At 52.6% G+C, this 20,161-nt stretch overlaps 1 protein-coding gene, 1 long non-coding RNA gene and 1 other non-coding gene across 6 annotated transcripts; 1 reads left to right on the top strand and 2 right to left on the bottom strand.

Moving 5' to 3' along the window:
* Window positions 1-3,468: 3,468 nt before the first annotated feature.
* On the top strand, window positions 3,469-9,320 carry LOC142069287 (uncharacterized). 4 transcript variants are annotated; one of them, XM_075119899.1, is made up of 4 exons: window positions 3,469-3,899; window positions 5,356-5,482; window positions 6,047-6,196; window positions 6,531-9,320. In XM_075119899.1, exons 1-4 carry the CDS (start codon window positions 3,849-3,851, stop codon window positions 8,240-8,242), a joined length of 2,040 nt encoding a protein of 679 aa, XP_074976000.1. In that variant the 5' UTR covers window positions 3,469-3,848; the 3' UTR covers window positions 8,243-9,320. The 4 variants fall into 4 exon arrangements, with proteins under 4 accessions (XP_074976000.1, XP_074976001.1, XP_074976002.1 ...); XM_075119900.1 differs by having other exon boundaries at window positions 6,534-9,320; XM_075119901.1 differs by having other exon boundaries at window positions 6,047-6,160.
* A 5,892-nt stretch (window positions 9,321-15,212) lies between these two features.
* Window positions 15,213-18,615, bottom strand: LOC125621619 (uncharacterized). The gene is made up of 3 exons (XR_012665062.1): window positions 18,242-18,615; window positions 16,756-17,453; window positions 15,213-15,774 (listed from the first exon to the last, which is right to left on the bottom strand). It is a non-coding gene; the product is annotated as an uncharacterized LOC125621619 (long non-coding RNA).
* On the bottom strand, window positions 18,187-18,258 carry TRNAD-GUC (transfer RNA aspartic acid (anticodon GUC)). Its single transcript has one exon. It is a non-coding gene; the product is annotated as a tRNA-Asp (tRNA).
* Window positions 18,616-20,161: the final 1,546 nt, after the last annotated feature.

Below are 20,161 nucleotides of genomic sequence, written 5' to 3' on the forward strand. Positions count from 1 at the left end.
GGCGGGGGTGTGGAAAGGGGTTAGGGCAGTCAGAGGGCGGTGAGCAGGGGCATTGAATGGGGGCAGGGGTCCCAGGTGGGCAGTCAGGAAGGAGAGGGGGGGTTGGATGGGGCAAGGGTCCCAGGGGGACCATCAGGGGGCAGGAAACAAGGGGGGTTGTATAGGGGGCTGGGCCGGGTCACGCCTGGCTGTTTGAGGAGGCACAGCCTCCCCTAACCGGCCCTCCATACAATTTTGGAAACCTGATGTGGCCCTCAGACCAAAAAGTTTGCCCACCCCTGACCTAGAGCCTGAGGGCGTGTAGCCACCACCGGAGTAAGTGTCCGACCCGGAGCATCCCGGCAGCACAGCCCGGGCCTGGGCAGGAGGCCTGGGAGGTGGGAGGGACAGACTGTGAACTGCCCTGGCAGTCCAGAGAGGGTTGTTTGGGGTTCCCCCCCACAGAGCGGGGTGACATGTTTTCCTTTCATCTTTCCCACTTTTCTTCTTATTCTTTTTATTACTTGCTGTTTAATACATTGTATTTGTTCTTAACTCTGTGCAATGATGAAGGAAGCTTCCAGAGTGGAGAGAACACCCCACAATGGGGACACCTGTCCTGAGTGATCACAACATTGGGGGTCGAGTGCCTCAGGAGCCCTGGGCCCAGCCTTGGGTTACGGGTCCAGAGTGGAAGCGGGCAGGGGGGAAAGGGGTCCTCGAGGTCATGCAGGCCTCTGGGTAAAAGACTCAGATCCTTTTGCTAGCCAGTTCCTCTGGGGCTCGGTAGAAGCCAGAAAAGTTCCCCACACTAGGGGGAGTGTTCCCTCCTTTTACCTCTGTGCATATTTATTGGTTTCTAGTAAAGTTAATTGGGATTATAGGGGCAAGTGTGAGAGCGGGCACCAGCGAGAGTTGCTGGCCACACTCTGAGGCCACCAAATTTGGTGGTGAGAACCCCTGGGCAAGATGCTCATGATGGTCCGAGAGTGCTGAAGGAACTGGCGGCTGTGATTGCAGAGCCATTGGCCATTATCTTTGAAAACTCGTGGCGAACCGGGGAAGTCCCGGATGACTGGAAAAAGGCTAATGTAGTGCCAATCTTTAAAAAAGGGAAGAAGGAGGATCCTGGGAACTACAGGCCAGTCAGCCTCACTTCAGTCCCTGGAAAAATCATGGAGCAGGTCCTCAAAGAATCAATCCTGAAGCACTTGCATGAGAGGAAAGTGATCAGGAACAGCCAGCATGGATTCACCAAGGGAAGGTCATGCCTGACTAATCTAATCGCCTTCTATGATGAGATTACTGGTTCTGTGGATGAAGGGAAAGCAGTGGATGTATTGTTTCTTGACTTTAGCAAAGCTTTTGACACGGTCTCCCACAGTATTCTTGTCAGCAAGTTAAGGAAGTATGGACTGGATGAATGCACTACAAGGTGGGTAGAAAGCTGGCTAGATTGTCGGGCTCAACGGGTAGTGATCAATGGCTCCATGTCTAGTTGGCAGCCGGTATCAAGTGGAGTGCCCCAAGGGTCGGTCCTGGGGCCGGTTTTGTTCAATATCTTCATAAATGATCTGGAGGATGGTGTGGATTGCACTCTCAGCAAATTTGCGGATGATACTAAACTGGGAGGAGTGGTAGATACGCTGGAGGGGAGGGATAGGATACAGAAGGACCTAGACAAATTGGAGGATTGGGCCAAAAGAAATCTGATGAGGTTCAATAAGGATAAGTGCAGGGTCCTGCACTTAGGATGGAAGAACCCAATGCACAGCTACAGACTAGGGACCGAATGGCTAGGCAGCAGTTCTGCGGAAAAGGACCTAGGGGTGACAGTGGACGAGAAGCTGGATATGAGTCAGCAGTGTGCCCTTGTTGCCAAGAAGGCCAATGGCATTTTGGGATGTATAAGTAGGGGCATAGCGAGCAGATCGAGGGACGTGATCGTTCCCCTCTATTCGACATTGGTGAGGCCTCATCTGGAGTACTGTGTCCAGTTTTGGGCCCCACACTTCAAGAAGGATGTGGATAAATTGGAGAGAGTCCAGCGAAGGGCAACAAAAATGATTAGGGGTCTGGAACATATGAGTTATGAGGAGAGGCTGAGGGAGCTGGGATTGTTTAGCCTGCAGAAGAGAAGAATGAGGGGGGATTTGATAGCTGTTTTCAACTACCTGAAAGGGGGTTCCAAAGAGGATGGCTCTAGACTGTTCTCAATGGTAGCAGATGACAGAACGAGGAGTAATGGTCTCAAGTTACATTGGGGGAGGTTTAGATTGGATATTAGGAAAAACTTTTTCACTATGAGGGTGGTGAAACACTGGAATGCGTTACCTAGGGAGGTGGTAGAATCTCCTTCCTTAGAGGTTTTTAAGGTCAGGCTTGACAAAGCCCTGGCTGGGATGATTTAACTGGGAATTGGTCCTGCTTTGAGCAGGGGGTTGGACTAGATGACCTTCTGGGGTCCCTTCCAACCCTTATATTCTATGATTCTATGATTCTATGGTCCCTTGTGACCTCGGAGCCTGTGAGTGTAACAGGAGCCGGGCACAGGGATGCTGATATATGGTGAAAAGAAAAGGAGTACTTGTGGCACCTTAGAGACTAACCAATTTATTTGAGCATGAGCTTTCGTGAGCTACAGCTCACTTCATCAGATGTTCCTCTGAAACCTGATATATGGTGAGTTGATCGCTAGGACCCAGGAGCGGCTGGGGGGCGGCTCTGGGGGGAGCGATCGCGGGGCTCAGGCCCGGCCCAGGAAGTGACTCGCAGCCGCTGCGGGGACTCTGGCTCCCGGCGAGATCCCCGAGCCCCGGCGGCTGGTGCTGGGAGCCCGGAGCCCGGGCTGCAGCCGGGAGAGGGGAACCTCCAGCCGGGCCCTGCCCGCTGCTCCCCGGGAGCCTCTCCCAGGGCAGAGCCCCCAGCCCGGCCAGGGCCCCTTCCCGGCCCGGCCCCTGCCCCGGGGGGCCCCGCTCGGGGGGAAGGTAAGAGAGACCCGCCCCCCCCCCCCCCCCCGCCACCCGGGCTGCAGGGGGCGGGTTTGGCCCCGGGCTGCTCCCAGCGGAGCCGGCTGCGATTCCCTGCCCCGGGCCCAGGAAAGCTGCCGCCAGCCCCCGGTGTGTGCGGGGCGGGGGGAGCCCGGCCGGGCCCTGCTGGGGCTGGGACAGCAACCCGTGGGGGCAGCCGGAAGGGGGCTGAAGAGGGGCGGGGAGTGGCCACAGGGGGACTGAGGGGAGAACAGGGATGTGTGAGGCCGGGGGCAGGAGGGGGATGCGGCGGCCAGGAAGGGGGTGGCTGAAGGGGGGATGGGGCGATGTAGGGGAATCGGGGAGACTTATGGGGCGGGTGGAACAGGGCTGCAATAGAGGGAAACTCTGAGTGGGGGGGGTCACTGCGGGGGAAATGGGGGGATGTGGAAAGGGGAGGCTGGGGACAGCCAGACTGGCTGGGGACCAGAGGGATAGAGGGTAGGGGTCGGGGAGAAGAAATGGGGAGAGAGACAAGGTAACTCCCCCACCCCATTGGACAGGTGAGGGGGAGGGGCTACCCCACCCAGCAGCCAGACGGGGTCAGAAGCTACAAAGCAAATATCCAGTTTCCGCCCCCCCCCCCCCACACACACACTCCCTGTTTCCCGTGTATTATTGTCAGACACACACATGCTGGTGGGGTCTGTGTCTCCTGAGTGTTGGGGGCTGCCCAGGGCCCTGGTCTGATTTCCGGGCAGGATTCCGATCTCAGCCACACCGGAGTCAGACCGGAGTCACTGCTGGCTCTGGCAGGGACTGAGCGCGCCTGGGCCAGTGGGATCCGCCTCCGCCTGCCTGTCCCTGGGGGCTGCAGGGGCAGGACAGGGAGGCTCAGGCATGAGCTGCTGCCACCAGAGGGCTCCGGGTCTGGCTGAGGGAGAGGAGGAGGTTGGTACCTGTCTCTGCTCCTGATGTCAGAGCCCTTGAATTGAGCTCCCTGGCTCAGACACTGCTGCCTACCTGAGAGCCCAGAGTGTGAAACTGCTGCTCCCCCGGTGGGGCTGGGCCAGGGACAGATCTTCATTAACCCCCACCCCACAGCCCCCCAGGCTCAGCCCGGGTGGGGACTTTCACTGAGCCTGGAATCAGCCCCCGTGGCAGCCCCGGGCTCTGCCCACACCAGCCCCTGAGCCGCAGCCTGCAGGGGATGGGGAGTCCCGGGGGGACAGGGCTGGGGCCCGGCAGGACAGTGACTCTGCACAAAGGGCCCCTTTCAGGGACCTGCTGATGAGTTTTACCGGAGGGGGAGGGGCTCCTCATGGGTCTGCGGGGTCCCCGAGCTGCTGCCCTCAGTGACCCAGCCCGGCTCACCCTGGAGAGCAAACGCCCATGGGAACGGCACAGTCCCCAGTTCTCCCAGGCAGAGGGGGGAGGGAAGGAGACAGAAAGGGCAGAGGGGAGATTGAAAGGGGCAACAGGAGCAGGAAGTGGGGAGGGAGGTTCCCAGCTCCCAGCCCTGCCTGGATCCCTTCCCTGCATCCCCCAGACAGAAAGGGGCAGACTGACTCTCCTGGGCACAAGGGGAGGAGCTGAGGGAGGAGAAGTCAGTTCCTGCCCTGGCCAAGTCCCTGCACTGCTGGGGGGACATGCTGCCCTCAGGGTCAATGTCAGGGGGGATCCCCCAAAGTGGCTCCTTTGATTCTGCTCTTTTCTAGCATTTGTCTTACAGACTCTGTCCCTGGTGGGGGGGGGGGGAGGTAGGAGGGTTAAAAGTGTCTCAGGGGTTCAGTGCTGGGGTGAGGGTCCGGGTTTGGGTTGCGATAAAGTGACTGAGGGTTTTCCCAGCATAGCAGAGCCCAGAGCGTCTGTCTGCAGGGAGAGAGCCTGGGGGGAATCGGGGTGTGACATGGACTCAAGCCCCTTCTGTAACCTCCCCCATCGCCCCTATTGCCCCGACAGGCTGAGGAATCACGTCCACGTTTCACTCCAGATCGTCCCATCTTCCAAGGGACAGGAAAGGGAAATGTCTGTGATGGAGCTAGCTCAGGTAGGGGATTTTCAGGGAGGGGCTCGGAAAACAGACCAGACTCCCACTGCTGGTACCTGACCCCACTGGGCAGAGGCTGCTGTGAAATACGAAGGGAAGCTGTTGGGATTCCTGTCCCCGGCTCAGAGCTCTGCTTCCCATCTCAGCCTGTGGCTGGCAGGCGAGTGGGAAATGGGAAGACCCTCCCCTTCTCTGTGTGCTGGGGGTGACGACAAGGAGCTCTCACTTTCTCTCACCCCCTGAAGCCTCTTGAGCAGGGTGCAGGGAGAATTCAGCTTTTCTGGGTCTCCTCCCCTGTGACTAGTGGGATTGTGGCTGAGGCAGCAGGTTCTGAGTGGGGGACTCTTGGTGTTTCAGATGCCGGTGACCTTCGAGGAGGTGGCTGTGTATTTCACCCAGGGGCAGGGGGCTCTGCTGGACCCCACTCAGAGAGCCCTCTACAGGGACATCATGCAGGAGAACTACGAGACGGTGACCTCGCTGGGTAAGGGAGTCCCGTCCCCTCGGTTATTAGAAGCCGTGGGGCCTGAGTGTCTGAATCTGATCAGGTTCTTCCCTGGCCAGTTGGTTTAGGGGGCCAGGGTCACATTGTCCACAGTTCCTCTATGGGAGACACTTTGATCTCCATACCCTCTTCAAGGGAACAGGAGAGTCAGAAACATAATAGACATGTTAACTCATCCCCATCTCTCCAGCTTTCAAGGAACCAGAAGCAGGGTATTGTCCTGCCTATGTTATTTCTCCTTCACACACCGTTCGCCTTCTTTCCTGGGACTAGCTCCAGCTGTGCGGAGGGCTCTAAGTTCTGCAGGCTTGGAAATAGGCAGGAGTTAAACACATGAGATGTGTGTGTCTCAGCAAGTCCCGCAGAGCACAACTATCCTGAGGATGTAACAACACACACCCGCCCCCAGATGTCTGCTGTTCCCAAGGGGTCTGAGTTACCACAATCCCATGTAGGGTCAGGTTAAACTCCAGGAATGTTTCTTGTGACAAACTATCAATGCTCCATTGACCCTGACCTTTCCTGATTTCACCACCTGCGCAGGAGTCCCAATTCCCAAACCTGACCTGATCGCCCGGCTGGAACGAGGGGAAGAGCCGTGGGTCCCAGATCTCCAGGACTCCAAGGAAAGGGAGAACCCAAGAGGCACCCGCACAGGTGAGGAGTCAGGAAAACTGGCAGAGAAACCATCAGGTGAGTGAAGGAAAAAGCTGGGACTCCCAAAATGTGCCATGAGCGAGAGCCCTCAGTTCTGCCCCTTCTCACCCAGGTCAGGGCTGCAGTCAGCAGGTGTCGTATCATGAAGGCACAGATCAGTCACAGCTTCCCACCCATCCTGTTAGCTGTTGGGAATTTCCTCCCTGACTTGACTTCCCTGGGAGTGTTTGGGTGGGATGTGGAGGCAGAATCCAGTGTCTCCATCTCCCCAACAGTCACTGTGTTGTGTTTTCCCTGTTTGATATTCCCCTTTCTGTCCTTTCTCCCCGGGCACAGGTAGTGACTCCTGTCTGAATTCTCTCTCTCCCAGCAGGTGATAGGACAGTGAGTGAGAACAAGGAGGAGAATCAGCAGCAGGAAGGTCCTGAGAAAGTGGAACCGCAGGAGACATTTTTTAGAAGAGCTGAAGGGAATTTTTCCCAGGGCTGGGAACAGGGCAATGCCTGTGGAGATCAACACAGATCAGAGATGCAGCTGGGAAACTATCCCGGGAAGAAACTGGATGAATCCACTCAATGTAGCGGAGGATGCAAGGATGCCAAGGAAGCCACAGTCCAGCAGACAAGTCACAATGAAGAGAAACTCTACAAATGCCTTGACTGTGGGAAAAGATTCCGTTTCACTGCAACCCTTCTTACACATTGGAGAACCCAGACAGGAGAGAAGTCCTATAAATGCTTAGACTGTAGGAAAAGCTTCAATAAGAAGTCCTGTCGTATTATACACCAGAGAATGCACACAGGAGAGAGACCCTATAGATGTCTTGAGTGTGGAAAATGTTTTAGAAAAAGTTCATTCCTCAATAATCATGGGCAAATCCACATGGGAGAAAGACCCTATAAATGCCTTGAGTGTGGGAAAAGCTTCCACCACAAATCAACCTTTAATACACATCAGAAAACCCACAAGGGAGAGAAAGCCCATAAATGCTTGGACTGTGGGAAAACTTTCAGTCAGTGCTCAAGACTTATTGAACATAGCAGAATCCACACAGGAGAGAGACCGTATAAATGCCTTGAGTGTGGGAAAAGTTTTATGGCAAGTTCATCCCTTACTATACATGGGAGAATCCACACTGGAGAAAGACCCTTTAAATGTCTTAAGTGTGGGAAAAGTTTTATGACAAGTTCATCCTTTACTAAACATGGGAGAATCCACACAGGAGAAAGACCCTATAAATGCCTTGAGTGTGGAAAAAGTTTTGTACAAAATACATCCCTTACTATACATAGGAGAATCCACACTGGAGAAAAACCCTATAAATGCCTTGAGTGTGGGAAAAGTTTCATTCAGAGATCAAATCTTACTACACATCAGAAAACCCACACAGGAGAGAAAGCCCATAAATGCTTGGACTGTGGGAAAACTTTCAGTCAGCGCTCAAGACTTATTAATCATAGGAAAATCCACACAAGAGAAAGACCATATAAATGTTTGGATTGTGGGAAAAGTTTTGGTCAGAGCTCATACCTTCTTGAACATAGCAGAATCCACACAGGAGAGAGACCATATAAATGCCTTGAGTGTGGGAAAAGTTTTGTACAAAATTCATCCCTCACTGTGCATGGGAGAATCCACACTGGAGAAAGACCCTATAAATGCCTTGAGTGTGGGAAAAGTTTTCTGCTAAATTCATCCCTTACTATACATGGGAGAATCCACACTGGAGAAAGACCCTATAAATGTCTTGAGTGCGGGAAAAGTTTTATGGCAAGTTCATCTCTTACTAAACATGGGAGAATACACACAGGAGAAAGACCCTATAAATGCCTTGAGTGTGGGAAAAGTTTCCACCACAAAACAACCTTTAATACACATCAGAAAACCCACACGGGAGAGAAACCCCATAAATGCTTGGACTGTGGGAAAACTTTCAGTCGGCACTCACACCTTACTCGACATGGGAGAATCCACATGAGGGAGAGACCTTATAAATGCCTTGAGTGTGGGAAAAGCTTCAGTAAGAGCTCGGAGCTCACCAAACATCAGAAAATCCACAAGGGTGAGAGACCCCAGAAATAGCCTGACTGCTGGAAAAGATTCAATTTGACTTCACATATCAGTGACTGACACAACAGAGAGACCTTGAATGTGGGGGAATCTTCATTTGGTGCTCCCGGAGTATCAGGCATCTGCAAATCTGCACAGGGAAGAAACCTCTGAGATGTTCTCAGTGTGGAAAATGCTCCAAGTGGAGCTAACGCCATGTGGGACATCAGAGACTCCCCCACACAGCAGGGAAATTCTCTCAGGGTCCTGACTAAGCCACAGAAACAAACCCATTTCCTAATTCCCACACACATCAGGGGCTTTTGGCTCTTGCTGGGGTGAGGATCCAGCAGCAGCCGAGCATCAGCTGGTCAGTGACCCTCTGGCTCTGCCTGGTGTAAGCAAACCCCAGGCAGAGGAGGAGAAGCCCCCATCAGCCCCTCCTCCCTGTTGCAGCCCTTGCTGCTGAGCTGATGGGCCAGAGGTGGGGGAAGGGAGACAGAGAAACTCCTCCAGATGCTCCCTCTGCCTGGCTGAAGTTCCCCCCCTCTCCATTCCCCTCCCAGGCGGGATCCCCCTTCCATGGAGATGAGGAGAAGGACACTTGGGCCAGGCCCCACCTTCACTCTAGACCCCTGTTAAGCTTTTACATCCCTATCAGCTACCACATCTCCCCATGTGTCTAGTGTAACAGTTCCTGTTTCTATTGAAATGTTGTAATTTGAGTTCAGTGCTGTCTCAAACCTCCTTCAATTTCCTTTGATCCACCAGTGGGTCTTGCTTTAGCCAATTACTTTGTCTCTCTGTCCAGCACCCTAGTGCTTTATCCCATGTCCCACTTGTCTACAGAACTTGATTCCCAAATATTCACTAAAGGCCAAAAGTTTCAAGGCACCTAGATACTTTGTAATATGCCACTAGTGGCCTAAATCCTTTTGAAAATCTGTCCCTAAGGGCCTTAGAGTGTCTCCTATACAGGGCTTCTCAAAAGTGGTATTTTTTTTACTAAGCATAGATATGCAACCCCAAGACAGATTGACAACCCCAAGAATTCAAACCCCGTGAGTTATGCACCCAACAGTCTAGAATTTAAATAAAGAAATGAATACGTTTTGTTTTTGTCTTATCTTTTTGTGTCTGAGCCTTTGGGGTGTACTAGCTTCATAGTTTTACTGCTACCCCTTCCAAAGTCCCTATATCTAGGATGGTTGTATAATCCTGTAACATTTGATGCCATTTTACACTTCCAGGAACATGTGATTCCCCTCCCCCACTTGCAATTGAAAATTGATTTTAAAACCTTATTTCCGTAAGTAACCCCCCATCCTGCACACTCGGAAGTGCCCACTTGACTTTTCCCTGACTTCATTTATTGCATTATCGATGCAGATTTTTCTACCACATTGTTTGTATTTCTAATGGCCTATTTAAATTCTCAGCCTTTTATGGATGCTACATTCTTTGTTTTGATCCATTTCAGGGATGTTCTTCCTTCTGGCACGTGTACCGATTTGTATGGCCAAAGTCAAATCATTTTTAAAAGGAATTGCTCTGTTTCTCCTTTTCATTGGTCAGCTCAGGGGACACGGTGCTGACTTCACCCTTTCCTTTATGTTTTCGCAGTGGGCTAGTAATGCAGGTTAATTGCCTCATGGTAAATACGCCCATTTTCTTATGGACACAGACTCTACTGCTGATTCCGATGGTAAATGACCCATGGCCTGAAAACTCTGATCCGGATTGGGTGGCTACTACTCCTGTTCCTTTGCCAAGTGCTGCCTCTGAATGTCTGCCCCTGTTTGTGGGGGCGTCATGGAAAAGAAATGAAAACATTTAAAACTAAAGAGTTAGCACCAAAACCTAAAAAGTTAGCACTCTCCTACCACCTCCCGTGTTCCCTTTCCTTTCCTTCCTCACGGCTTGTCTGAATGGTCTGATGCTAACAGTGCAAAGTTAATGCAAATAAATCCCAGGGCTCCAAACCCCTCTGTGGACGCTCTTATTCAGAAGTAAGGTGGCCTTAATTTCGACAGTGGCGGTCAGGGCAACCACAGACAAGTGCAGGAGACCTTCCCCCCAACACTGTAAATTGTCAGGCCTTTGATCTCTTCTTGAACATGTTTAAAGCTTGGATAGTCCAGGTGCAACCCACATTCGATGTTTCAAGTCCAAAGAGAAGGCGCGAAGCAGCGGGGTGCTCATCTCACCTTCTCTGAGTGTTGCCTTGTGTAGAAACGGCATGATGATATTTCACAGCTTTGGCCTGACAAAATTTCATGAAAGGGCTTGAGGTTGAATTTTAAGGTGATCTCACTCCTCCGCTCTGTCTCTCCTGCAAAGGACAGGACATCCTTCATGAGCAGGAGAATGAAGGCCGGATAGTGTCATGGCAGACTCTGCTGTGCCGTGCTGTGCAGGGATCCCCTTTATAAGCAACACAGACCAAGGGGTGGGGGCACTCTTGTCCCAGGAGAATGAGCCGATTGATCCACAGTTTTGGTGCTTTAAACTGTAAAGACTCTCTGAGCTCAGCATCTCCCTGCTCGCTAACCACAGGGTAGCTAAACTGTATCTCTTCCGAATTAGGCATTGCCACGAAAATGTAACTTGGACAGACAGCATTGTCTGTTACCCTGTCGTACAAGGGGATGGTCATGTCGGTGACTCTGACTGCCATGCCCACAAAGGTGTGAGGCACAGGCTGGCAGGTGTAACAAACACATATTAAACTCATTTCACACATTGTCATGTTGTGTCTCAGCACAGGTGCAGAGCGCGGGGCTGATCTTGCTCCAAAGCATCCAGAAGTAGGGAGGGGCAGTTACCAGACATGCTCTGTATTTGTTTCCAAAGCTGATTCAGATGTTTTCGTTGCAGGCCAGCCACTGGGCTCGGCTGCTCCTTCTTTACTCATCTGAGAGCTGAGGCAACCAGAGCTTGGAGGGGAGGTAGGTGTTTACGACAGCCCTGTGTCACACAGTCACAGCCTCTGTACCCTGGGTCAGCTCTGAATGAAGCCAGGCAGGATTCTGGTGCAGTGTGTCACCCCTCGGAGCACACTCTCACCAGGGCAAGAAGCTTCCTGGGTCTAACACTGGCATTTTCAGAACCCTTGTTCACACCGCGAGCTCCTCGCAGGGAGTCCACCTGGGCGAGACACCTGGGGAAGCCTGACACACCCCTCACAGGGGCCATGCACCCTACCTCCACAGTCAGCCATGACTCTCAGCCGGCTTGGAAAACAGAAGGGTTTGTTAGTCGTTGGGAACACAGCGTAGAACAGAGCTTGTTAGCACAGAAATCAGGAGCATTCAGCAAAGTCTGGCTCGAAGGGAATCCAGAGTCCAGAGCCCTGGGCTCTCCCCGCTGAGTCCCAAATCAGAAGACTGATGCGCTTCCAGCCCCTCATCCTGAGTGATGCCCAGCTGCTCCTCCGCTGTGCTTTCTCTCCTTCCTAGGAAAACAGGTCACCTGGCCTCCCCCTCTCTCTTTGTTCTCCAACACCTTTGGCTGGCTCCTTGCAGAGGACGGACTCCAGCCATCACTTGCCAGGATACAGTGTCAGCCATTCTCTGTGCCCAGGCAGCCAGTCTGCATGTCACACCTGCCCTCTAGGGATGTCCACAATCATCACACATCTGTATCCCACCCCCGATACTTGAGTAACACATGGGAAAAGGGAGGCACACACAATATTCAGAAAAAAACATTAAGAACATTCCCGCTTCCTCATACCCCTCTGAGACCAGCCCAGGGGCTGCAACCAGTGGCTGGAGCCAGCCCCTAGAGTACCTGAGCCTGAGCCTGCAGGGGATGGAGAGACCTGGGGAAAGGGCTGGAGCCGGGCAGGGAACTGACTCTGCACAAAGGGCCACTTTCAGGGACCGGCTGGTGAGTTTGGCCTACAAGGGGAGAGGGTTCCCCGTGTGTCTGTGAGTCCCAGAGCTGCTGCCCTCAGTGACACAGCCAGGTTCAACCCCCGTTACCAGTGTCAGTGACTGATCTGCTTAATGAGACAAAGGTCCATGTCAATGGGGCAGTCACCCGTTCTCCCAGGGAGAGGGAAGAAGATAAAAAGGGAGAGTGGAGAGACTGTAAGGGGCAGCAGGAGCAACAAGTGGGGAGGAGGTTCCCAGCTCTGCCCAGATCTATTCCCTGCATCCACCTGAGCAGACTGACTCTCCTGGGAACAAGGGCAGGAGCTGAGAGAGGAAAAGCCAGTTGCTCGCTCTGCTGAGCACCGCACTACTTAGGGAGAAGAGGGAGAGCTAGAGGGGGTCACAGTACACTGTGGGGCAGTACCCTGAAGTGACTCCTTTGATTTTGCTCTTTTTCCAGCATTTCACTCAGAGATGCTGTTACGGGGAGGTTTAAAAGGGTCCCTGGAGAGTTTAGTTCTGCTGGGAGGGGCCTGGCCTGTGTGGTAATAAACTAACTGGGTTTGTTCCCAGCATGGCAGAGCCCAGAGCGTCTATCTGCAGGGAGAGAGCCTGGGGGGAATCAGGGTGTGACTTGGACTCAAGCCCCTTCTGTAACCTCCCGCATCGCCCCTCTCACCGTGACAGGCTGAAGAAACACATCTAGATTTCACTCCAGATCATCCTGTCTTCCAGGGGACAGGGAAGGGAAATGGCTGTGATGGAGCCAGCTCAGGTAGGGGATTTTCAGGGAGCAGCTGGATGACGTGAGGGAGAGGCAGGGAGAAGGGTGTTATAAACATTCCCCAATTTCTAAAACAGGACCCAACCCCTCTGGGCAGGGCTGGGAAAACTGACCAGACTCCCAGTGCTGGAGCCTGACCCCACTGGGCAGAGGCTCCTGTGAAATATGAAATATGAAGGGAAGCTGTCGGGATTCCTGTCCCCGTCCCTGGCTCAGAGCTCTGCTTCCCGTGTCAGCCTGTGGCTGGCAGGCATGTGGGAAATGAGAAGACCCTGCCCTGCTCCGTGTGCTGGGGGGCACAAGGAGCTCTCACCTTCTCCCACCCCCTGAAGCCTCCTGGCTGCTCTGAGCAGGGTGGGGGTGGGTTTCTGCTTCTCCAGCCCTCCCAGAGCTTCAATGTTTTGTTTTTCCCCGCTGTGACTAGTGGATTCTGGCAGGGGAAGCACTTAGTCAGTGTGGGACTCCTGTTTCAGATGCTGGTGACCTTCGAGGAGGTGGCTGAATGCAGGGGGGAAGGGAGAAGAGGCAGAGGGGGTGAGGGAGGCGAGGCAGCACCTACCGGCAGTGCACTGTCTTTTAATCTGCACCCAGGAGATGACGATGGCTAGCAGTCGTACGGCACAGTCTGCTGCCAGCAAGATGTACAAAGATAGATGTAGTGGCTCAAAACAAGAAATAGACCAGATTTGTTTTGTATTCATTTTCTCCTCCCTCCCTCCGTGAAATCAACGGCCTGCTAAACCCAGTTTTGAGTTCTATCCTCGAGGTTTTGAGTTCTATCCTTGAGGGGGCCATTCTGTTTCTCGCAAAGCCACCCCCTTTGTTGATTTTAATTCCCTGGAAGCCAACCCTGGAAGCCATGTCATCAGTCGCCCCTCCCTCCGCCAGAGCAACGGCAAACGATCGTTTTTTCCTGGATTGCCCGAGCAGGAGCAGACGCCATAGCACAGCAAGCATGGAGCCCGTTCCGCTCACCGCAGCAGTTATGAGCATTGTAAACACCTCGCGCATTATCGTGCAGTGTATGCAGAACCAGCACCAGAAAAACCAGGCGAGGAGGCGACGGCAGCGCGGTGATGAGGACATGAACACACTTTTCTCTAAAACCGCATTCCCCGCAATTTTGAGATCATGGTGTTAATGGGGCAGGCTCATGCCGTGGAACGCCGATTCTGGGCCCGGGAAACAAGCACAGAGTGGTGGGATTGCATAGTGTTGCAGGTCTGGGATGATTCCCAGTGGCTCCGAAACTTTCGCATGCATAAGGGCACTTTCATGGCACTTTGTGACTTGCTTTCTCCTGCCCTGAAGCGCAAGAATACCAAGATGAGAGCAGCCCTCACAGTTGAGAAGCAAGTGGCAATAATTCTGTGGAAGCTTGCAACGCCAGACAGCTACCGGTCAGTCGGTAATCAATTTGGAGTGAGCAAATCTACTGTGGGGGTTGCTGTGATGCAAGTTGCCAATGCAATCACTGAGCTGCTGCTACCAAAGGTAGTGACTCTGGGAAAGGTGCAGGTCATACTAGATGGCTTTGCTGCAATGGGATTCCCTAACCATGGTGGGGCTATAGACGGAACGCATATCCCTATCTTGGGACCGGACCACCAGGGCATAAACCGCAAGGGGTACTTTTCAATGGTGCTGCAAGCACTGATGGATCACAAGGGACGTTTCACCAACATCAATGTGGGATGGCCGGGAAAGGTTCATAACGCTCGCGTCTTCAGGAACTCTGGTCTGTTTAAATGGCTGCAGGAAGGGATTTACATCCCAGACCAGAAAATAACCATTGGGGATGCTGAAATCCCTATAGTTATCCTTGGGGACCCAGCCTACCCCTTAATGCCATGGCTCATGAAGCCGTACACAGGCACCCTGAACAGTAGTCAGGAGCTGTTCAACTATAGGCTGAGCAAGTGCAGAATGGTGGTAGAATGTGCATTTGGACTTTTAAAGGGTCGCTGACGCAGTTTACTGACTTGCTCAGACCTCAGTGAAACCAATATTCCCATTGTTATTGCTGCTTATTGTGTGCTCCACAATATCTGTGAGAGTAAGGGGGAGATGTTTATGGCGGGGTGAGAGGTTGATGCATATCACCTGGCCGCTGAATACACGCAGCCAGATACCAGGGCAGTTAGAAGAGCACAGCAGGAAGTGGTGCGCATCAGAGAAGCTTTGAAATCCAGTTTCATGACTGGCCAGGGTACTGTGTGACACTTCTGTTTGTTTCTCCTTGATGAAAACCCGCCCCTTGGTTGACTCTAATTCCCTGTTAGCCACCCACCCTCCCGCCTTCGATCATAGCTTGCTTGCAAAGGAAATAAAGTCACTATCATTTAAAAAACATGTATTCTTTATTAATTGATTATAAAAATAGGGAGATAACTCTCAAGGTAGCCCGGTGGGGTGTGGGAGGAGGGTAGGAGGGAAGGAAAAGGCCACTTTAATACTTGTTGAATGCCAGCCTTCTGTTGCTTGGGCTGTCCACTGGGGTGGAATGGTTGGGTGCCCGGAGCCTCCCCCGACACGTTCTTGGGCATCTGGGTGAGGAGGCTATGGAACTTGGGGAGGAGGGAGGAGGTTAAGCAGGGTCTGCAGCAGCAGTCTGTGATCCTGCTGCCGTTCCTGAACCTCCACCAGACATCGGAGCATGTCCATTTGATCCCGCAGTATCCCCAGCATTTCCTCATGCCTCCTCTGATCTTCCTGCAGTCACCTATCCTCACGTTCATCGGCCACCATCCTGTACTATTCTATTGTGTCCCTCCACATAGCTCTGTCAGTGCCGGATGACTGCATGAGCTCAGAGAACATGTCATCGTGTGTGCGTTTTTTTCGCCGCCTTATCTGAGATAGCCTCTGGGACGGAGGAGGGAGGCTTGAAACATTTGCAGCTGCTGGAGGAAAAAAAGGGAGTGAAGTATTTAAAAAGATACATTTTACAGAACAATGGCTATACTCTTTCACGGTGAACAACACTATTCACATTACACAGCACATGTGATTTTGGTACAAGGTCGCATTTTGCTTCTTATATTGAGTGCCTGTGGCTTTGGTGTTAGAGATCACACATGCAGGGCCGGGCAACAGAATTTGGCTTGCAGGCGGCCATGGTAAGCCATAGTCTTTCAGCTTCTGCAACCTTCATAACAGCAGCCCCCTCCTTTCCCATACCAAGCAAAGCCCGTTGAGTTGGCCATTTACTGTTGCAGTTTTCCTGTCAACGTGCAGCAGCAGAAACCAAACTAACCCCCTCTCCCCATCCAATTCTCTGGGATGATCGCTTTTCCCCTACCCCCACCGCCTGGCTGGTATCAGGGAAGATCCCTGCTAGCCAAATGCGAACAGCTCAGTGCCAATGGCCCCCCCTCCCACCATGTGGTTAACTGCAGGGAGGATTTCTTTTCAGCCAGAGGCAAACAGCTCAGTCGGAATGGCCACTCTGAATGTCCCCTTAATCAAATTCCCCTATTTCAACCAGGTTACCATGAACGATATCACTCTCCTGAGGATAACACAGAGAGATAAAGAATGGATGTTGCTTGAATGCCAGCAAACACCGGGACCATATGCTGCCAGGCTTTGTCACGCAATGATACCAGATTACTTGCTACTAGCATGGCATGGTAAAGTGTCCTACCATGGAGGATGGAATAAGGCTGCCCTCCCCAGAAACCTTCTGCAAAGGCTTTTAGAGTATCCCCAGGAGAGCTTCATGGAGATGTCCCTGGAGGATTTCTGCTCCATCCCCAGACATGTTAACAGACTTTTCCAGTAGCAGTACTGGCCACGAATGCATCCCAAGTCCTCAGGGCTACTTAATCATTAAAAAATGCTCGCTTTTATAACATGTATTATATTTAAAAAGGTACACTCACCAGAGGTCCCTTCTCCGGCTTCGTTGGGTTGGGAGGGTATTTCAGTCAGGGTGATAAAAAGATCCTGGCTGTCGGGGAGAACAGTGTGCTGTGTGCTCTCCCCAAGCTCGTCCTCCTCCTCCTCATCTTCCCCATCTGCAAAATCCTCAGCCATGGTGGAGAGTATCCCATCCTCGGAGTCCACGGACAGGGGTGGGGTAGTGGTGGCGGCCCCCCCTAGAATGTCATGCAGCTCAGCGTAGAAGCGGCATGTCTGGGGCTCTGTCCCAGAGCGTCCGTTTGATTCTTTGGTTTTCTGGTACGCTTGTCTGAGCTCCTTAAGTTTCACGGGGCACTGTGTTGCATCCCTGATGTAGCCTCTGTCCCTCATGGCCTCTGAGATTTTTTGAAATGTTTTGGCATTTCGTCTTTTGGAACTTAGTTCTGATAGCACGGATTCCTCTCCCCATACAGCGATCAGATCGAGTATCTCCTGTTCGGTCCATGCTGGAGCTCTTTTTTGATTCTGGGACTGCATGGTCACCTGTGCTGATGAGCTCGCCTGGCCAAACAGGAAATGAGTTTCAAAAGTTCCCGGGGCTTTTCCTGTACACCTGGCCAGTGCATCCGAGTTCAGAGTGCTGTCCAGAGTGGTCACAATGGTGCACTGTGGGATAGCTCCCAGAGGCCAATACCTTCGTATTGCATCCACACTAATCCTAATTCGAAACAGCAATGTCGATTTCAGTGCTAATCCCCTCGTTGGGGAGGAGTACAGAAATCGGTTTTAAGAGCCCTTTATGTCGAAAAAATGGCTTTGTTGTGTGGACGGGTGCAGGGTTAATTCAGATTTAACGCTGCTAAATCTGACATACACTTGTAGTGTAGACCAGGCCTGAGGCAATGAAAAATTTGGTGATGGAATCATAGAAGATTAGGGTGACCAGATGACAAGAACAAAATATCAGGACACATGGGGGGGCAGCAACAGGCTCACCCCCCCCCCACCACCACCACCAGGGCCTGCTCTAAGTTTTTTGCCACCCCAAGCAAAAAAAAAAAAAAAAAAACAGAGTGCCACCGAAGCAAAATATCGGGATAAATGGTGTCCCGACCGTACATCGGACAGGATGCAGGACAAACAACTAAATATCAGGACAGTCCCGATTTTATCAAGACATCTGGTCACCTTATAGAAGATTAAGGTTGGAAGAGGCCTCAGGAGGTCATCTAGTCCGATCTCCTGCTCAAAGCAGGACCAACCCCAACTAAATCATCCCAGCCAGGGCTTTGTCAAGCCGGATCTTAAAAACCTCTAAGGCTGGAGATTCCACCACCTCCCTAGCATTTCAGTGCTTCACCATCCTCCGAGTGAACTAGTATTTCCAAATATCAAATGTCCCCCTTGCAACTTGAGACCATTGCTCCTTGTTCCATCAAAAATGAACTACACTCCCCGTCGGGGAATCGAACCCCGGTCTCCCGCGTGACAGGCGGGGATACTCACCACTATACTAACGAGGAGGTGGCTGTTTGTGTTTCCGGAGGTAGATGCTCATGATGGTCCCTTGTGACCCCGGAGCCTGTGAGTGTAACAGGAGCCGGGCACAGGGATGCTGATCCTTCGGTGGGTTGATCGCTAGGACCCGGGAGCGGCTGGGGGGCGGCTCTGGGGGGAGCGATCGCAGGTCTCAGCCCGGCCGCAGAAAGTGACTCGCAGCCGCTGCGGGGACTCTGGCTCCCGGCGAGATCCCCGCGCCCCGGCGGCTGGTGCTGGGAGCCCGGAGCCCGGGCTGCAGCCGGGAGAGGGGAACCTCCAGCCGGGCCCTGCCCGCTGCTCCCCGGGAGCCTCTCCCAGGGCAGAGCCCCCAGCCCGGCCAGGGCCCCTGCCCCGGGGGGCCCCGCTCGGAGGGAAGGTAAGAGAGACCCGCCCCCCCCCGGCACCCCCGGGCTGCAGGGGGCGGGTTTGGCCCCGGGCTGCTCCCCGCGGAGCCGGCTGCGATTCCCTGCCCCGGGCCCGGGAAAGCTGCCGCCAGCCCCCGGTGTGTGCGGGGCGCCCGGGACAGAGACACGTGGGGAGCAGAGGGGGGTGAGAGCAGGGGCACAGGCCCTGCCAGGCTGGGCGGAGGTGGGAACTCAGGAATGAGGGGTGGCAGAGGGAATAAAGTTTGCCCCCAGATGGGTTGAGCCAGCTGCAGGAGTTGCAAAAATAGGGACTGGGGTTTCTCCTCCCCCCTTTCCCAGGATCTCAGCTCCCTTTTCCCAGGGCCGTGTCCTTAGGCCCAGTGCATCACGGTGCCTGGACAGGGCTGCTCTCCCCCCTGTGTAAGATGTAACTGAAATGCTAGAGGGGACTTGATCGAGTGAAATATTTACAGGAGCCCCCCCTCCCCCCACACACACACACAGATCTCACTGTCACACCTGCTTTGAGTGTTTAAAAGAATCCGGGTCTCAGTTTCTGTGTCTGCGTAAAGTCGCCCAGCGCTTCATCCATGTGTCCTAGCCCCTGTCCCTGTCCCTCTGAGCTTGACTCCCCTTGGAATCCAGTCTGGGCAGTTTCACTCCTTGACTCGTTCCTTATAAAAATACTCGTTTTTATTATTCCAAGCTCTAAATCCTAAACTTCATTAGCGTTGGGGAAGAGATGTCACTGTGCCCTGGAATTCCTATTTTTAATGGCAAATAATCATGGGAAATATTAATAGTTCTGATCACATCTCACGGTGACACTGTACCAGTTCCTGTTTCTGTTGCAATGTTGTAATTTGAGTTCAGTGCTGACTAATTACATGGGCTGGTCTGAAAACTCCTTCAATTTCCTTTGCTTTAGCCAATTGTTATTTTCTCTCTCTGTCCAGCACCTAGTGTTTTTTCTCATGTCCCATTTGTGTATAGAACTTGGTTCCCAAATATTCACTAATGGCCAGAAATTTCAAGGTTCAAGGCACCTAGATATTTTTTAATATGCAACTAGTGGCCTCCCCCAGCCCCCCTAACCAATTTCTCTTATTCCCTTCCCTTTACTTCTACAGGGTTTGTCTTTGTGGTCTGATCTTAAAGGTGTTAAGTTAATCAACATGAATTCCAGAGCTTTAAACCCCCGTGTGGATGATCTCATTCAGAAGTAAGGTAGCCTTAATTTTGACATTGGCAGTCAGAACAGCCACAGACCAGTGCAGGAGACCTTCCCCCCCAGCACTATAAATCATCAGATCTTTGATCACTTCTTGAACATTTTTAAAGTATTCTATAGTCCAGGTGTAACCCACATGCTCCTCTTCTCTCTCCTGCAAAGGACAGGACATCCTTCATGAGCAGGAGGGCGAAGGCTGGATAGTGTCATGGTAGATCCTGCTGTGCGCACGAAGAGCATTGGCCTGGCTACTTGGTGATCCCCTTTATCAGGAACATAGACCAAGTGGCC

This window comes from Caretta caretta, chromosome 14 (genome assembly GCF_965140235.1).
Source record: "Caretta caretta isolate rCarCar2 chromosome 14, rCarCar1.hap1, whole genome shotgun sequence".
Lineage (NCBI taxonomy): Eukaryota > Metazoa > Chordata > Testudines > Cheloniidae > Caretta > Caretta caretta.

Coding starts and splice junctions, on each gene's coding strand:
- LOC142069287 (XM_075119899.1), top strand. CDS start 3,849: ATGAGCTGCTGCCACCAGAGGGCTCCGGGTCTGGCTGAGGGAGAGGAG. Junction 5,483..6,046: donor CGAGACGGTGACCTCGCTGG/GTAAGGGAGTCC, acceptor CCACCTGCGCAG/GAGTCCCAATTCCCAAACCT. Junction 6,197..6,530: donor ACTGGCAGAGAAACCATCAG/GTGAGTGAAGGA, acceptor TCTCTCTCCCAG/CAGGTGATAGGACAGTGAGT.